This window comes from Macaca mulatta, chromosome 5 (assembly GCF_049350105.2).
Source record: "Macaca mulatta isolate MMU2019108-1 chromosome 5, T2T-MMU8v2.0, whole genome shotgun sequence".
NCBI lineage: Eukaryota > Metazoa > Chordata > Mammalia > Primates > Cercopithecidae > Macaca > Macaca mulatta.
Genome location: NC_133410.1, coordinates 193449757 through 193465049, shown reverse-complemented (window position 1 = coordinate 193465049; position 15293 = coordinate 193449757). Strand labels below are relative to the sequence as shown.

Here is a 15293-nt window from a genome sequence, read left to right as displayed (position 1 = left end):
AGTATATGTTTCTCCTGGCAAAACATATACGTGTAATTTTCACTTTACGAGCAATGTAATGAGGGCTTCTTCTTCTTCTTTTTTTTTTCCTGTGTGCATAATGAAGTTTGATGGTTTACAAATTGCAGGTCATCCCATTCCATGACCTCAGCAAACAGTCTAGGTCAGAGCTTTCTTAAACCCTGTCCAGAGAAAATAGAATAAGTTAATTTATAGTCTTCCAGCGGATCTGGGAGAAGACAAATCACCACAGTTCAGCGGAATGGCCTCTGAAAACAAAGAGGAAAACGTGCTACCTAATTTCGAATTATTTATTTAAAAGGCATTAAAATTAATGAGGCACAAAAGTTCAAAGAAAAATTTAAATACCCACAAACGCAAATTTAGCCAGTTGGATACATTGTTTATTTTACCTATTTACATAAAACGACGGGGAGCCCTGTTTTGCCCTTTGAGTCTTAGAGAAACAGGATTTTAGCTTGCCGTTTTAGATGTATCGCTATTTTGTGGGTAGGGCACAGATGCCCTGGAACTGAAAATCACAATCCCCTTAAAAGATCACTAGCCAAGTCTTTCCTGGATTCCAAACTTTCCTCACCACTTTCGGGGTGGAGCGAGATTTAAAAAAAAAAAAAAAAAAAAATCACACTGGGGAAAGGATAAGGAGGACTGTTCTCTCCAAGCCTGAGAACTTAAACGGAGAGCCCAGGGTCTCCATCCTGCACCAGTGGCCGAAAGGTGGAGGATGGCGGGTAGGGAACAATCCCCTACGGGGTGGGGAAGGGGCGTCTCCCAACCCGGCCTGTGTGGATCTCTCGCCTAGACGCCCAGCGCCTCCGAAGCTGGCCTGCTCTGTGCGCAAAAGGCAACACCAGCTTCTTCGAAGCCTCTGGCGCTGAGTAGTTGTCAGCAGTGATGCTTCCAATCCTCAACTCAGAACTGTACTTGGTTCCGGTATTTTTTTAGAGGTTTTTTAAGACTGTAAACTCAGCCACGCGCCCCGGCTTTGGCCCGGGTGTCGCCGCATTCCAGACCCGCGGGCGTGCGATGCGCGCGTCGGGCACTTGCCTCCGGGTAGGAAGCGCGCCGGGTCGCAGCTGGCAACAGTCCGCCTAAGTCAGTTTGGGGCAGGTCCTTCAATTTGCATTTTCTTGAGAGCCAAGGGCAGTGTTCTTCGCCTCCCCTGTTTCTCTGAGGCTAATGCTCAAGATGCGCGCTGGGCAGGTGCAGGGAGCCGCGAATCCCGCCCTTCAGCGACGCCTGGAATATCTGTCTGAACCTGCATTTGACGTCCGCCTCCCTCAGACTCCGCAGCGGGCCGCTTACCAAGTTACTGAGGGCTGTTACCTTGAGCCCTGTCAGCCTTGCGCCCTTGGCACCGCGGAGGGGATGGGTTGGGGATGAGCAGAAGATAATAAATAAATCCCTCTCTTTGGGTCTTTATCAGAAAACGTTTATTACCAGGGGGAGATCCTTCAGAAGACTCATTCGCTCTTTGCCTCCCCCCGCCCAGTTTTTTTTGGGTACAATATTTACACAATATATGTACAATATATACAGCATTTCTCCTAAGCAGCGCCCAAAGCGCAGAGAAATCTGGCGGGCGAGTGGGCGTCAGAGTACCGGGGGGTGCTGGGGCGTGTGCAGGTTAAGGGCGTTGGGGTGCGCGTGGCCGATCAGGTTGAGGTAATGCCGGTCCAGGCCCTGCACCGGCGTCAGGAAGGGGCTGTGTTGCTGCGCTGGGCTCGCGAGCTGCACTGACGCGCTGGGCAGGTAGGGCAGTGCGGGGCTGCGGGCCGCGCCAGGCGGCCAGGGGAAAGGCCCGGCACCAGAGCCCTGCGGCAACACAGCGGCCTCGCCCGGGCTGTGGCCAGCGAACTCCGGCCCCGCAGGGTGCAGCTGGTAGGAAAAATCCGGCTCCGGGAGCGAACCCAGCGGCGGAAAGGCGGGCTCCGCGCCCAGGCGGGCCTTGGACTGCAAGAAGGCAAGGATGCGCGCGTACTTGGTGTCCTTGGTCTCCATCCGCTCCACCGTGGTGAGGTAATGCACCAGGTTCTTCATGCACTCGTGGTAGCCATAGTGGAAGTAGTTGGCAAACTCCGCTAGAAGTTCTGCTGGAGGAACGAGAAAGCCCACAGGACGGACACACCCTGAGCGCCCCTTTGCCACGGGAGCCCAGAGCGGGTGCAGGGCACCTCCCACCACATTTTCTGGCCAAAGTTCCCATTTGAGGCCCGCCCTCTCCTCTGCGCAGTCTTAGAGACTGGCAAGGAACGCGCAAACGCCCCCTTTCCCTGAGAGCCTGACCCCACCCACCCACCCCACCCGGGAAGAGGCGATGGAACCAGCCTCTCTGGAAACCAGTTCTCCCTCGCCGCCTTGCTGTCGCCGGGCCGGGAGAGGCGCCTTCGCAAGACCCCTGCCCTCCGGGAGAGTGGAGCTCCAGTAGAGCTCTCGGGAACGCTCAGTCACTCCCCTCCCAGCCCCAGGGTCTCTGGGTGGCGCAGGCGCCTGACCCAGGCGTCCCATTCCCTAACCCGTGCCCACCTTTTTCCCTTCCCCGGGGAAAATCAGCGGAGTGCAGTGCTCTCAGGTACTGAACGGTCATCTCGAGGATCTCCGCCTTCTCCAGCTTCCCGGAACTCTGCAAAAGGAGGAAGGGCCCCTCGCAGCGGCCCGGCGCCTGCTGGGCGGGCACTGTGGCTCTGGAGAGGACCAGCCAGCGGGCGCGGCAGCGGATCTGCGCCAGAGCCTCCTGAGGCTCGCCCTGCGCTCAGGCTCCCTGAGAGGGGCCCGCAAGTGAGGCCCTCTGTGTCTGCAGGCTCGGGCGTCTCCGCAGAGTGGCCGCAGAGGCCTCCCAAAGCCTGGCACCCGGCTCCGGGCCGCCAACGTTACCTGCTTCGCCAGGGCCATGGGCACCGTCTTGCCCAGCTCGTTCAAGCAGCGGTTGATCCTGTCCCTCCTCCGCTTTTCTATCACTTTATGCGAAACGGGGGTTCTCTGCGAACAGAGGGTTGTACGTTTAGGATGGCTTTGTCCGGGAAGTCGTCTAGGGCGCGGCTATAGCAGCTGCGTGCTAACCGCCTCTCCAGCCGCGCACACTGCTCAGATTCGCCCTAGGAAGGGACTCCTGGCCCGCCACGCTCGGGCCGTTTGAGCTCTGCCCTCTCACGACCGCGCTGGCGCGCTCCCCTTCCAGCCACCCTACCCAGGCCTTTGGGGAGGTGGCCACCAGCCTCTGGGCACGGACGTCTCCCTGGTTCAGCACCCTCCTCTCTGTATCCCACCCCCTTCCCAAACCACTCGAGATTCCTCCACACTCAAAGTCCCGTGTAGGCACTTCCCTGCCATCGGTCCACACAAGTGGCGGGTCGCTGAGTCAGACGCCTCCACCACCAGGGCGCAAGTGCCATTTGGGCTCAGCCGACTCACTTTGCGTTCCTTGAGCTTGTCTGACATCCTGGTTAGTACGCGCCCTCGGGAGAGGAGGTGGCGCGGGGCACCCGTCCACTTTTCCGCCTCGTGTGCCTCCTCGAGTGTCCCAGGTAGACTGCAGCCTCCCAGCTCCGAGGGTTGCCTTATAAAGCGGCCATCTAGGGCTCCAAGTGCATTCACGAGTTGAATTATTCCATAGGATTAGGGGAGCTGCGTTTGGAGGATGTATGCATTCAAGATCAGTTTTAAAGAAGTTCAGAAAAAAAATTTAGCAGCCGAGGGGGGCGAGCTGGGGGCAGATCAGCTTTGTTAATCCACGTGGCCCTTCAAAGGACACGTGATCGGCCCGGGAATAACATTTGCATGGCAACAGCCCCGGCGGGAAAAGGAGGCGGTAAACGGGCCGGCGGGCGAGCGAGCGCCTGTAGCAGTCGCGGGCGCGGAGCGCAGGGGCGCAGTGGCCGCGGGCACCGGGGGGCGAGGACCCTCACAAAACAGTGTCGCCTCTTTTAGTTCCACCGCTGAGTCTCACACGATCGCCTGTTTACAAATCCCAGCAAGCCCGCCGTCCCAGCGCCGAGTGCGTTTTAAAGCCTGTCCAGAGTCATTAAAGTAATTAAGTAAGCCTTTAATAGGCTGTTCCGCCGGGTTCAAGGGAGAGCTCTTGGAGACGGAGGCGCCCCGTTTGTTCCCAGGCTTTTCTCACACGACTTGCTGACACGTCCTTCTCCCCCCTTTTTGTTTACACCGCTTTATTTGTCCGGACATCCCGGCAGGTGTGGGGCTGCGGCTGGCACACGAGGCTCCCGCCTCGCCTCGCCTCGCCCCTCCCGCCGCTGTTTGGCACGCGACGCTCCCCCCTACCCCCTGACCACGTCGCTGGCTTTCTTTTCTCTCCCCCCCCCCCCCTCCGGCTCCCTCTTCGCAGGGGGAAGAGGCTCAATTTGTAGCCTATTATCCTATACGAAAATGTCCATTGAAAAGTATGAATAGTTTCATTGGGTTAAATTTTAATAATGCCAGAGGGTGGGGGAGGAGAGACTGGCGGGCGTCCGTGTGTGTTTGTGTGTGAAGGGGCGGGTGGGAGGATTGGGGGGCAACACGGAGAAGAGTGGGCCGAGAAGAAAAGGGGGAATGCAGCTGGCCCAGGCGAGCATTATGCGACGTCACCTGCGAGAGGGGGCGCCTACAGACCCCTATTCATTTGCCTAATTTTGGTCAATTTAACAAACTTCAGGAGAAATTATTGTGGCTTTGTCAGGGAGGGTGAAGCCTTCTGATCGAATTAACAGCATGTTTTGATCCGGTAAATGTCATTAGAAAGGGAGAAACAATCGCGCTTAGAGGGCTCTGAGTAATGCGCCCAAGTGGAGACGCCAAAGCGCACGGCTCACAAAGGGAGCAAGTAGCTGCCACAGGGAACTTTTGTACCCGCCCATCGCCCAAGTTTTGACACAAAAAGGCATTATTTCATACTTGAATACGTTTAATCCAACGATTGTCTATTTTCTGCAAACATATTTTCACAGCATTGTTAACTTTTTATGTCTCCCTTTCGCGGCCCTCTTTTCTTAACGTTTGGGGGCGGGAGAGCGCAGACACTTTGGGCATCAATATTTGTCACTGAAAAGGGCCCCGTGAAGTTTGGGAAGTTGATCTCTTTTTTATGGTTTTAGAAAGCGAAAATATCGGGGGGAGGAGGAGGGAGGGAAGGCACGAACAGAAACGAGGGAGGAAATTTGCTGGACGGGCCCAAGGGGAAGGAGGGGGGCGGCGGCGGCTGGGAACTCTCTTGGACGCCTGCGCCTCTGCGGGCAGCCTGGCCCCGCGGCCAGAGGCCTCCTCCCCCAGGACTGGCCTCGCTCACAATTGCTGCCTCGGATCCCATACTCTGGGGGCTCTGAGCTTGCGGGGTGTGGGTGTGGGGTGAGCTTTCCTGCAGACGATTTTTGTTTTGTGGCCCTTTCTAGAGCCACCGAACTCTCACCTCTCTAATCTTCTCCATCTGGGAACAGCTGAGACCGCTTCTCACATCTTCTTCTTTTCTGCCTGCCCCCGACCCTGCCTATATTCTCTCTACTCTGCAGGGCAATGGCAGGGCCCAGCGCCCCCAATGGGGTCGTTAGACCTTGGCAGAGGTGGGTAGGCGGCTCTCCTCTCGTTGGTGGGACCTGGAAGCCTCAGGGCGCAGAGCCAGGCCTGGGGTGCCAGACCTCCGGGAAGCCATCGGCTCACCTGCTTCGGCCTGGGAGGTGTGAGGGCGCGGTCTGCACCTCGCGCCCCTAGGGTGTCCCTCATATCCTGCCTCCAGTCTCCTCACGACGTTTCTTTTCTGCTTCACGCCAGATTGGACACGATCCACACCCTCCCAGGTTACTCTGCCAGCGGAGAGTGCCCTCTCAGGGGTTGTCAATTTCAGGATATTCACTCGCACACAAAGGGATTAAACACGAACCCTTATCATCCAAATTAACTAACGTGAATGGGTAAAAGGGAGCGCGCACACTTCGCACTCCCACCCCCATTTTTAAGCCAGCGGCCCGGGCGTTGATCCTCTTACTGCCAGTGTTAACCGCCAGCTGCAGGCACCTTCCACCGGCCACATTTTATTCCATGCACAGTTTAATTTCCCGGGCTTGGTCTCGGCGCTGGGCTCAAGGCTTGCCCAGGGCCAAAAGTACCCGCGTGCAGGTGAGGAGGCAAGGGAAGGCGGGTGAGTGGAGACTTGGGCGCAGGTGCGCAGCCTCGCCCGGTCCTTCCGCTGCTGCAGCACTACCTGCGAAACCTGGAACGCCCCCCGCTTCAGGATAGGGAAGGAAATACTTCCTTTCTCCCTTCTCGGCCCGGGTCTGGGTCACACACGCTGCCCCAGAGTGGGGCGCCTCATAGCTGTCTTCTCTTTGCTCCTCCTCAGGGGGGTGATCAGGAGTTCCCTGATCCTGACCTAGTTACCGCACGAAATAAGAGCAGAGTAGGGAAGAGCCGAGGTTTGCTGGAGCCAGCCAGCCTGTTCAGATCCCGGCCCCACCGCCCACCAACTGGGCGAGACTTGAGGCATCTCCTGAATCTACTGTCCCTCAGTTTCCTCATCTGTAAAATGGAAATAATGTGTCTACCATGTTACCGGCTGGTCACTCCAGTGGAATAGGTAAATACAGACGAGGCACCTAAAAGAAGACTGGATGGTGCAGTTAGGGTTTTATTTTGCCTGCAAATCTTTCCTGTGGTGGCTTTTCTGTGTTTTATAGGGTAGCGTGGAGTTTGCACTGTTTCATGGTTTTTCCACTCATTTCATTTTTTTGCCCTCATCCCGGAGAAATCTCTAGCCCCCCTGAAAAAGTCACAGTAATTCCTCCTGAAGTTTGTTTAATTGACCTAAATCAGGCAAATGAATGGGGGCCTTTGGGCACCCAGGTGACATCACATAGTGCTACTGGCCAGCTGTGTACTCCCAGTGTGTGTGAGGCTGAAAGGGGCTCTAATCACAGGACCCTCTCAGCATCCTGAGATGCAAATATTAGCATCAAAATCAAAAGAAAGCTAGGAAGCAAGACTGCCTGGAAATTAGACAGTGCTTACTAAATATTACTCTGAGTTTAGCCTCCTGGCATCTAAAGACCTCTACTGGAGAATACAGCAATCACAAGCCGACTGTGATTATCATTATCATTATTTTTAATATTAGTTCTTTGGCCCCATAGGTTTGACATGTAGATTGCAAACACTGAAAGATGGTTTCTTTTGTGTTTCCTTCCAATTTTTAGAAACTGAGGATTTGTGGGCTTGGGGGAAGTGGATGGATGGAAAGAAAATAATACAGTAACTTTAGACAAATTGTACTAAGACAAAGAGTTCTGGGTAATTTCAAATCCCTCCCTCCACCCCTGCCTGCAATACACAAGTTGACTTTCTAGACACATTAACAGTACTGGAGATTTCATCAAATGTGAGGAGCCCTGGCTGAGAGCAGGAGAACACCAGCATGGCTGGCCCTACTGACTTCTGAGGTGCTGGGAAGATGAGGCCTGGAGGGAGCCCAACTCCCGGGCTCTGTTATGAAGTGAGCAGGATGTCAGGCTGCTCCCTCTGGAAGGGCCCACAGGAGCATGGCTCCAGCACCCCACTTCACGCTCGAGGGTCCTGGGGTACCACGAGGAGCGGCTGCCTGAAGTCTCCCATTTAGCATTTGTTGATTCTCTGTGTGAACTCCTCCAGGGCTGAGGAGGAAGGCTGGCTTCCTCCTGTCACTGTGAAGGAGGACTGGTCAGATTCCTGTGATTAGGGCTGGCAGCCGTTCTGTGGGACACCTGCTGCACGTGGCGTGTGTGTGTGTGTGTGTGTGTGTGTCATCATTGCCAGGAGGCATCGGCTGCGTCTATGCCCCCGTTACTCCTTTTTCTACCTTTCATGAGTCCCGTGGTAATGGCACATGGTGAGCACCCACAGTGAGTCCAAGCTGGCAATTCCAAGCAGAAAGGGACTTGGTCCTGCCTATTACAAATGTGCGCTTGAAGAAGGAAAAAGTATTCATACTGATGGTCCCAGGACAGCAGTCTCCACACAACAGTCACTCCCAATGTCTGTCGCAGCAGCCGTGGGTGGCACTGGCTATCCCGTTGGGCTGGCAGCTTCTCTGGACTTTCCTTCTCAGCACCTCTAATTCCTCTGCACTCTGGTCACCAGTAGTATTCTCAACCCAACAGCGATGCCACCAGGAAGAGCCTGCCAGGAGGTGCTTGTTGGTGCAGTCAGGTGGCAGTGAGAGGGCTCCTGGGGAGCACTTCGATCTCTCTAACCACGAGGACACACACTGAAGGTGTGTGCTGCTCTCTGAAGCCCAGGCCTGAAAGGAGCCCAGAGACATGAGAAACATGAGTCCAATGCGAGGGGATTTCCCAGGGCTTTCATTTCTAGCCCCTCTGTTCTTGTCTCTGAGCAGCTTAGTTCTTTGCTTTCCAGTGCTCTTTTTAGGTTTAGTACCTGGCAGTGAAGGTAGCAGCAGTGACCACAGTCGCTCATCAACACCACAACCTATCAAATGATTCAAGTGCTTTCACCTTCTCCAGCCTTTGGAAGAAGCATTGGGAGCGTTACACACACTCCACTAGAATCTCATGCCTCCAGAAGTTGGGTTTGTTTTAAGTAAAAACTAAGCGCTCTGATTCTTTGCTACGGGATATGTGGTCCTCAGAACAGCAGAATCTCACCACCCAGGAGCTCGTTAAAAATGCAGAATCATAGGCCTCTCCCCTGACCTCACTGAATCAGAACCTGCATTTGAACGACACTCCCAGTTGGGGTGTGCATTGCAGAGTTTGAGAAGCACTGCTGCAGCTGCAGCTGGAAGGCACCCTGGCTACCCGACGAGCAAATCCCATGGGGGGATTGGCCACCCCAGAAGGATAGTGGGGAGCAAAGGTGAAGGAACTTTCAGGTTGACCTAACTGGCATGAATTAACTGCACAGACGAAAAATCTTCCTATGCACAAGATGGGTTTTGCAGCACTCCTTGTTCAAACACTCCAGAGGATATTTCCAGGACTTCTGCCTACTCCTGTATGCAACAGTTTATTTCTTGCATGTCGCTCCAGACTTTGCAAGTAGGAGATGCTCAAAATGGTTGTTGCGTTGTGTTTTTTGTTTGTTTGTTTTTGAGACAGGGTCTTGCTCTGTCGCCCAGGCTGGAGTGCAGTGGTGAGATCATAGCTTACTGTAGCCTTGAACCCTTGAGCTTAAGCCATCCTCCTTCCTCAGCCTCCTGAGTAGCTAGGATTATAAGTGCATGCCACTGTGCTGGCTAATTTTTATTTTTTGTTTTGTTTTTTGTATGGACAGGGTCTCATCTCAAACTCCTGGCCTCAAGCAATCCTCCCACCTCAGGCTCCCAAAGTGCTGGGATTATAGTCCTGAACCATCTTGCCTGGCCTCAATATAGTTTTGTTGAATGAAGAAAAACTGGGATGGGGACTTCAAGAATTATTTTGGCATCAATTTTGCAGCAAATTCTGTAGGCAGTCTCTCACTTGGTCACATTTTACAATTTATTTTTGGACTTTTTTTTTTTTGAGACAGAGTTTTATTATTGCCCAGGCTGGAGTGCATTGGCATGATCTTGGCTCACTGCAACCTCAGAATCCTGGGTCCTGGGTTTAAGCGATTCTCCTGCCTCAGCCTCCTGAGTAGCTGGGATTACAGGCACACACCACCACGCCCAGCTAATTTTTGTATTTTTAGTAGAGACGGGGTTTCACCATGTTGGCCAGGATGGTCTCAAACTTCTGACCTCAGGTGATCCACCCAACTCGGCCTCCCAAAATGCTGGGATTACAGATGTGAGCCACCGCATCTGGCCTATTTTTGGACTTTAAAAGGCACTCAGGGCCAAGCAGTGGCCTGCACCTGTAATCCTAGCTCTTTGGGAGGCTGAGGCAGGAGGAGGGCTTGAGCCCAGGAGCTTGAGACCAGCCTGGGCCACATAATGAGATCCTGTTTGTATAAAAAATTTAAAAATTAGCCAGGCATGGCAGTGGTGCATGCCTATAGTCCTAGCTACTCAGGAGGCTGAGGTGAGGGGATCAGTTGAGCCTAGGAATTAGAGGCTGCAATCAGCCATGATTGCACCACTGCACCGTGAGACTCTGTCTCTAGAAAAATAAAAGCAGTAAGTGGAGGGAGCATACATATAAGGATTGAGAAAGAATACTTCGAGGGAGGCAGCAGGATAGCTGGAGGTGTTTCTTTCCATATTTTGATGTTAACATCACTTAGAAAGCGTGTTGCAGGTGCCATTAATTGTGTTCATTATGGGCTCTGGTTATTCTCGGCCACTGCCTTTTTCCTTTGGGCTGATAGTTACAACTTCTTGCACTGTGTTAACTGGAGCAACCATCCAGCAGTCATTGCCCTGCAGAGCTTTGGCTTACTGTGTTGAGGGGCATTTTTTTATGGCTCTCAGGGAGGTGAAGTCAGCACTTCACAGAAAGATTTCATCTGTTTTCTGGGGCTCATAATTTGAACTCCTCAAATTTCTCCTCTTTTTCTAATTGCCACTGAACTTTTGAACATGTCGTGCTCATGCTGGCCAGGACCTGGGATGGAGAGATCTGGATATATATCCTGACTCTGCTCACTGAATGGTCTCAGGCAAGTTGCTGAGTCTGTTTCTGCAACCGTAAAGCAGTGATGATGGCATCCACCTCCTAGGCTTGCTGAGATGACTCAATGCAGCGGTGTCTGTGAGGTACCTGGCATCACACCTGGACCAAGAGGGGCACAGGGGCTGAGATGCTCATGCGTTGATCTGGGCGAGTGCCTGCTAAATCCTGGATCGGTGCTGGATCCCATATTACCATGGGGGCAGGATGTAGTCACTGCTCTCGGGGAGTTTCTGGAGTGAGGCAGACACAGGAAGGGAACTTAGTATAAGCCGGCAAGAGGTGGGTGATGACGGAAAGATCAAGGGAAGGCTTCCTGGAGTAGGTGTTTCATGAACTGAGTCCTGAAGAATTAGAATATTAGTTTTCTAGAGGTGTTGTAACAAATCACCACGAACCTGGAGAATGAAAACAATGCAGACGTGTCCCATCGCAGTTTTGGAGGTCACAAGTCAAAAGCTGAGGCAGTGGCACGCCATGCTTCCTCTGAGGGCTTTAGGGGAGGTTTTGCTGCTTGTCTCCTCCAGCTTCTGGTGGCTGCAGGGGCTCTCCAGTTTGCAGCAGCATCACTCCCATTCCACCTCCATCCTCACTCGCCTTCTCCCTTTTGCATGCCCATGTTCTCTTTTCCTATCAGCCCTTGCCATTGGATTTATACTGCCTGGATAAGCCAGGATGATCTCATCTTGAGATCCATAATTTAATCACACCTGTAAAGACCCTTTTTCCAAGTCAACTCACATTCTCAGGTTCCAGGTGGACATATATGTGCAGCGGGGGAAGGCGGGAAACCATCCGACCCACTGCAGTGCGTAAGAGGGTACCACACAAAGACAGGTGGGAAGGGTGCTTTCAGGACAGGGTTTGGCATGAGGAAGGGCACAGGGGCATGAATGAGCTCTTTGATCTTGGGAAACCACACGCAGTCTTACTAGAACTGTGAGGGAGAGTGTGGTAGAAAGTGAATGAAGGGTCAGGTCAGGGGGCAAAGATGAGGGGTGGTGGACTTGGCACCAAAGATTTTAACTTCTTTGTGCCACAGTGGTTCAGGTAAAGACCATGAGGTTCTGAATTGGGGTTAGGGATGGGCTGAGCATGTTGGAGAGATAAAATCGGAAGAACTGGTTGGAGGATTAAACATGGTGGGAGAAGAATAGGAAAGATGATTGCTGGCTTTCCTGTCTGGGAATGGACTAGGTGATGACTCTGTTGATTAATATCGGCAATAAGGAGGAAGACAAAGTCATTTTCAAGAGGTGGGTATGTATATGTGGACAGTAAGAGAAAATGATTCCTTTAATTTTGGATATATTTATTCTAAAGTTCAAATGGACACCCCATTAATGGATGCCTGGAAGACAGTTGAGATGTAAAACTGAAGGTCAGGGATAACAGTGTCAGCTGCAGGACAGGGAGCATGACATTGGATGAAATCACTTAAAAAGAGCTCAAAGGAGCCAGGTGTGGTGGCTCATGCCTGTAATCCCAGCACTTTGGGAGGCCAAGGCAGGAGGATCGCTTGAGCCCAGGCATTTGAGACAAGTGTGGGCAACATAGCAAGATCCCATCTTTACAAAAAAAAGTTTAAGAATTAGCTGATCCCAGCCACCTGAAGGCTGCGCTGTGAGAATCGCTTGAGCCTGGAAGGTCAAGGCTGCAGTGAGCTGTGACTGCACCACTGCACTCAAGCCTGGGCAACAGAGTGGAATCCTGTCTCAAAACAACAGCAATAACAACTGCAACAATAAAAACAAAACAAAAAGCAAGAGCTCAAAGGACAAGGTCAGGGTGCCCAGGAGAGAATCGTGGGGGACTATGATGGACAAGGAGAGTAGGTGAAGGACTTCCACCAGGAAGATGGATAGGAAGGAAAGAGAAGGAGAGCTCAGAAGGCTGCTAGGATACCTAGGAGCAAAGGCGCAGGTGGCTTAAAGGAGGAGGAGATGGTCAGTAGCATCTGGAAGGAGAGGTACAGAAAGGGCTTATAGGATTCTAAAGACCCATTGGATTGAACACGGAGGTCATCATTAAAGTCTGTTTTTGGCTGGGCACAGTGGCTCACACCTGTAATCTCAGCACTTTGGGAGGTCGAGGCAGGCGGATCACTTGAGGTCAAGAGTTCAAGAGCAGCCTGACTGACATGGTGAAATCCTGTCTCTACTAAAAATACAAAATTAGCTGGACGTGGTGGCACGTGCCTGTAGTCCCAGCTACTCAGGAGGCTGAGGCAGGAGAATTGCTTGAACCTGGCAGGCAGAGGTTGAAGTGAGCCAAGATCGGGCCGCTGCCCTCCAGCCTGGGCAACAGAGCAAGACTCTATCTGGTCATATGCCAGCTGGAGCTGAATGTGAAATATGTTGTAATAGATCCGAGACAGCCAAGGGTACTGGCGCCCTGCAGGGGGTGGTGTGGTGCCATCCTGCTCTTCTTTCTCATAGGCTGATCATGATAATGGTCAGGTGCAGAGCAGCAGATACTCCTCTGGGCACTAAGCTGCTCTTCACTCATTTAATCCCCACAATGGTGGGATGGGCAATGTGTTTATTTTACATAAGGAAACTGAGGCTTGGGGAACTCAAGGACGCCTGACTCAAGGGCACATAACTGTTAGGTGGTAGAGCAGGATACCAGTTGAAGCTGATCTGACTCCAAAACTAGTGTCCCTTCCAGCAGTGTGCTGGGCCTTGCTGTCGCCTCAATCCCACTGAGATTAGAAGTCATAGGAGGGACTTCTCAGCCAAGAGACTTATACTCACCTTCCAAAGGCCAAGTGTAGCTGCTGCATAGTAAAGCAGGGGAGCATGGTCTCAGTATGTCTGGGGACCTTGGAGATTTGTTGTCCTTCTTATCATTCCCAAAGGTACAAATCACCAAAAAGTCATCAAATATTCATATTCAGTCTGCTCTCCCCATTTCTGATACCGTTTTATACACCAGAAACCTTTTGACAACACACATTTCTAGAGCCCATCACAGACCTAAGGCTATTAAAAAGAATCTCTGTGGATGTCACCCTGGAATCTGTTTCTTAAAAAGAAAGAAAGAAAGAAAGAAAAACCCCTCAGGTGATTCTGATGCACACTGGGATGCACTGGTCCAAGGTCCTGCATTTATTTGATACCATTGCTATACAGCGGCTTGTCAATAATGTGAGGCTATGTGTGGCTATGTATTGACATTACACATTAGCAGTTAGTTAGGATAATGAGCAAAGATTTTAAAAAATCTTTTACATATTTTTCTGGTGATTTATTAATAAGGCAACCTTTGGTCTCTTTTCTCTGTATTACGACAGCTTGACTCCCTCATCCCGTAACTTACTGACTCAAGTGTAAAGTCTGTTCATGAATGGATAAAGAAAATGTGGTTCTTGGGCTGAGTGGGGTGGCTAACGCCTGTAATCCCAGCACTTTGGGAGGCTGAGGTGGGCGGATCACCTGAGGTCAGGAGTTTGAGACCAGCCTGGTCAACATGGCGAAACACCGTCTCTACCAAAAATACAAAAATTAGCTGGGCGTGGTGGTGCACACCTGTAATCCCAGCTACTCGGGAGGAGGCTGAGGCACAAGAATCTCTTGAACTGGGAGGTGGAGGTTGCAGTGAGCTGAGATCACACCACTGCACTCCAGCCTGGGCAACAGAGGGACACTCTGTCAAAAAAAAAAAAAAAAAAAGAGAAACAGAAAGAAAATGTGGTTCTTATACACAATAGAGCGACATTCAGCCACAACAAAGAAAGAGATCCTGTCATTTGCAACAACATGGATGGAACTGGATGTCATTACGTTAAGTGAGATAAGCCAGGCACAGAAAGAGAAACTTTGCATGTTCTGTGGGATCTAAAAATCAGAACAATTGGCCGGGTGCAGTGGCTCCCGCCTGTAATCCCAGCACTTTGGGAGGCCGAGGCAGGCGGATCACCTGAAGTTAGGAGGTTGAGACCAGCCTGGCCAACATGGCGAAACCCCGTCTCTACTAAAAATACAAAAATTAGCCAGGCATGGTGGCGGGCGCCTGTAATCCCAGCTACTAGGGAGGCTGAGGCAGGAGAACTGCTTGAACCTGGGAGGCGGAGGTTGCAGTGAGCTAAGATCGGGCCACTGTACTCCAGCCTGGGCGACAGAGGGAGACTATGTCTCAAAAAAAAAAAAAAAAAAAAAAAAGATCTCGTGGACATAGAGAGTAGATAGATGGTTGCCAGAGGCTGGGAAGGGTAGTGGGATGGGGGATTGGGAGGTGGGGAGGGTTAATAGGTACAAAAGTATAGTTAGAATGAATAAGATGTAATATTTGACAGCATGACAGGGTGACTATAGTCAATGATAATTTATTGTATACTTAAAAATAACTGAAGGAGTATAATTAGATTGTTTGTCACACAGAGAAAGAATGAATCCTTGAAGGGATGGATACCCCATTTACCCTGATGTGATTATTATGAGTTATATGCCTGTATCAAGATATCTCATACCCCCATAAATACATACGTCTGCTATGTACTCACAAAAAAAACACTTAAAAGAGTAAAGTCTGTGCAGCCAATGTAAAGCTTGCCTCAGCTGCAGGGCTCATTTTGAGAAAAGATAAAGGGTATTCGTATTCTGTGATCAGGAGTCGCAACCCGGTGCTGAGGCTCCCTCGCGATGTGGGCACATTTGGATCCCTCGAGGGTTGGCTGGTGCCCTCTAGTGGTTGAAGCTGTTC

The 15293-nt window shown here is 51.7% G+C and overlaps 1 protein-coding gene across 3 annotated transcripts; it reads right to left on the bottom strand.

The window, feature by feature from the left end:
- Positions 1-1431: 1431 nt before the first annotated feature.
- HELT (helt bHLH transcription factor) lies at positions 1432-3893 on the bottom strand. 3 transcript variants are annotated; one of them, XM_002804279.4, is made up of 4 exons: positions 3433-3893; positions 2896-3000; positions 2548-2644; positions 1432-2114 (listed from the first exon to the last, which is right to left on the bottom strand). In XM_002804279.4, exons 1-4 carry the CDS (start codon positions 3457-3459, stop codon positions 1615-1617), a joined length of 729 nt encoding a protein of 242 aa, XP_002804325.1. In that variant the 5' UTR covers positions 3460-3893; the 3' UTR covers positions 1432-1614. The 3 variants fall into 3 exon arrangements, with proteins under 3 accessions (XP_002804325.1, XP_014995045.1, NP_001180664.1); XM_015139559.3 differs by having other exon boundaries at positions 1432-2111; NM_001193735.1 differs by having other exon boundaries at positions 1615-2114; positions 2548-2767; positions 3301-3459.
- Between the last annotated feature and the right edge of the window lie 11400 nt (positions 3894-15293).

Excerpts from the sequence above, each read along its gene's own strand:
- HELT (NM_001193735.1), bottom strand. The coding sequence starts at position 3,459 with ATGTCAGACAAGCTCAAGGAACGCAAAGTGAGTCGGCTGAGCCCAAAT. Across the intron at positions 3,001-3,300 it reads GTGTGGAGGAATCTCGAGTG|AGAACCCCCGTTTCGCATAA; the intron begins GTTTGGGAAGGG and ends CTCTGTTCGCAG. Across the intron at positions 2,115-2,547 it reads TCCCCGGGGAAGGGAAAAAG|CAGAACTTCTAGCGGAGTTT; the intron begins GTGGGCACGGGT and ends TCGTTCCTCCAG.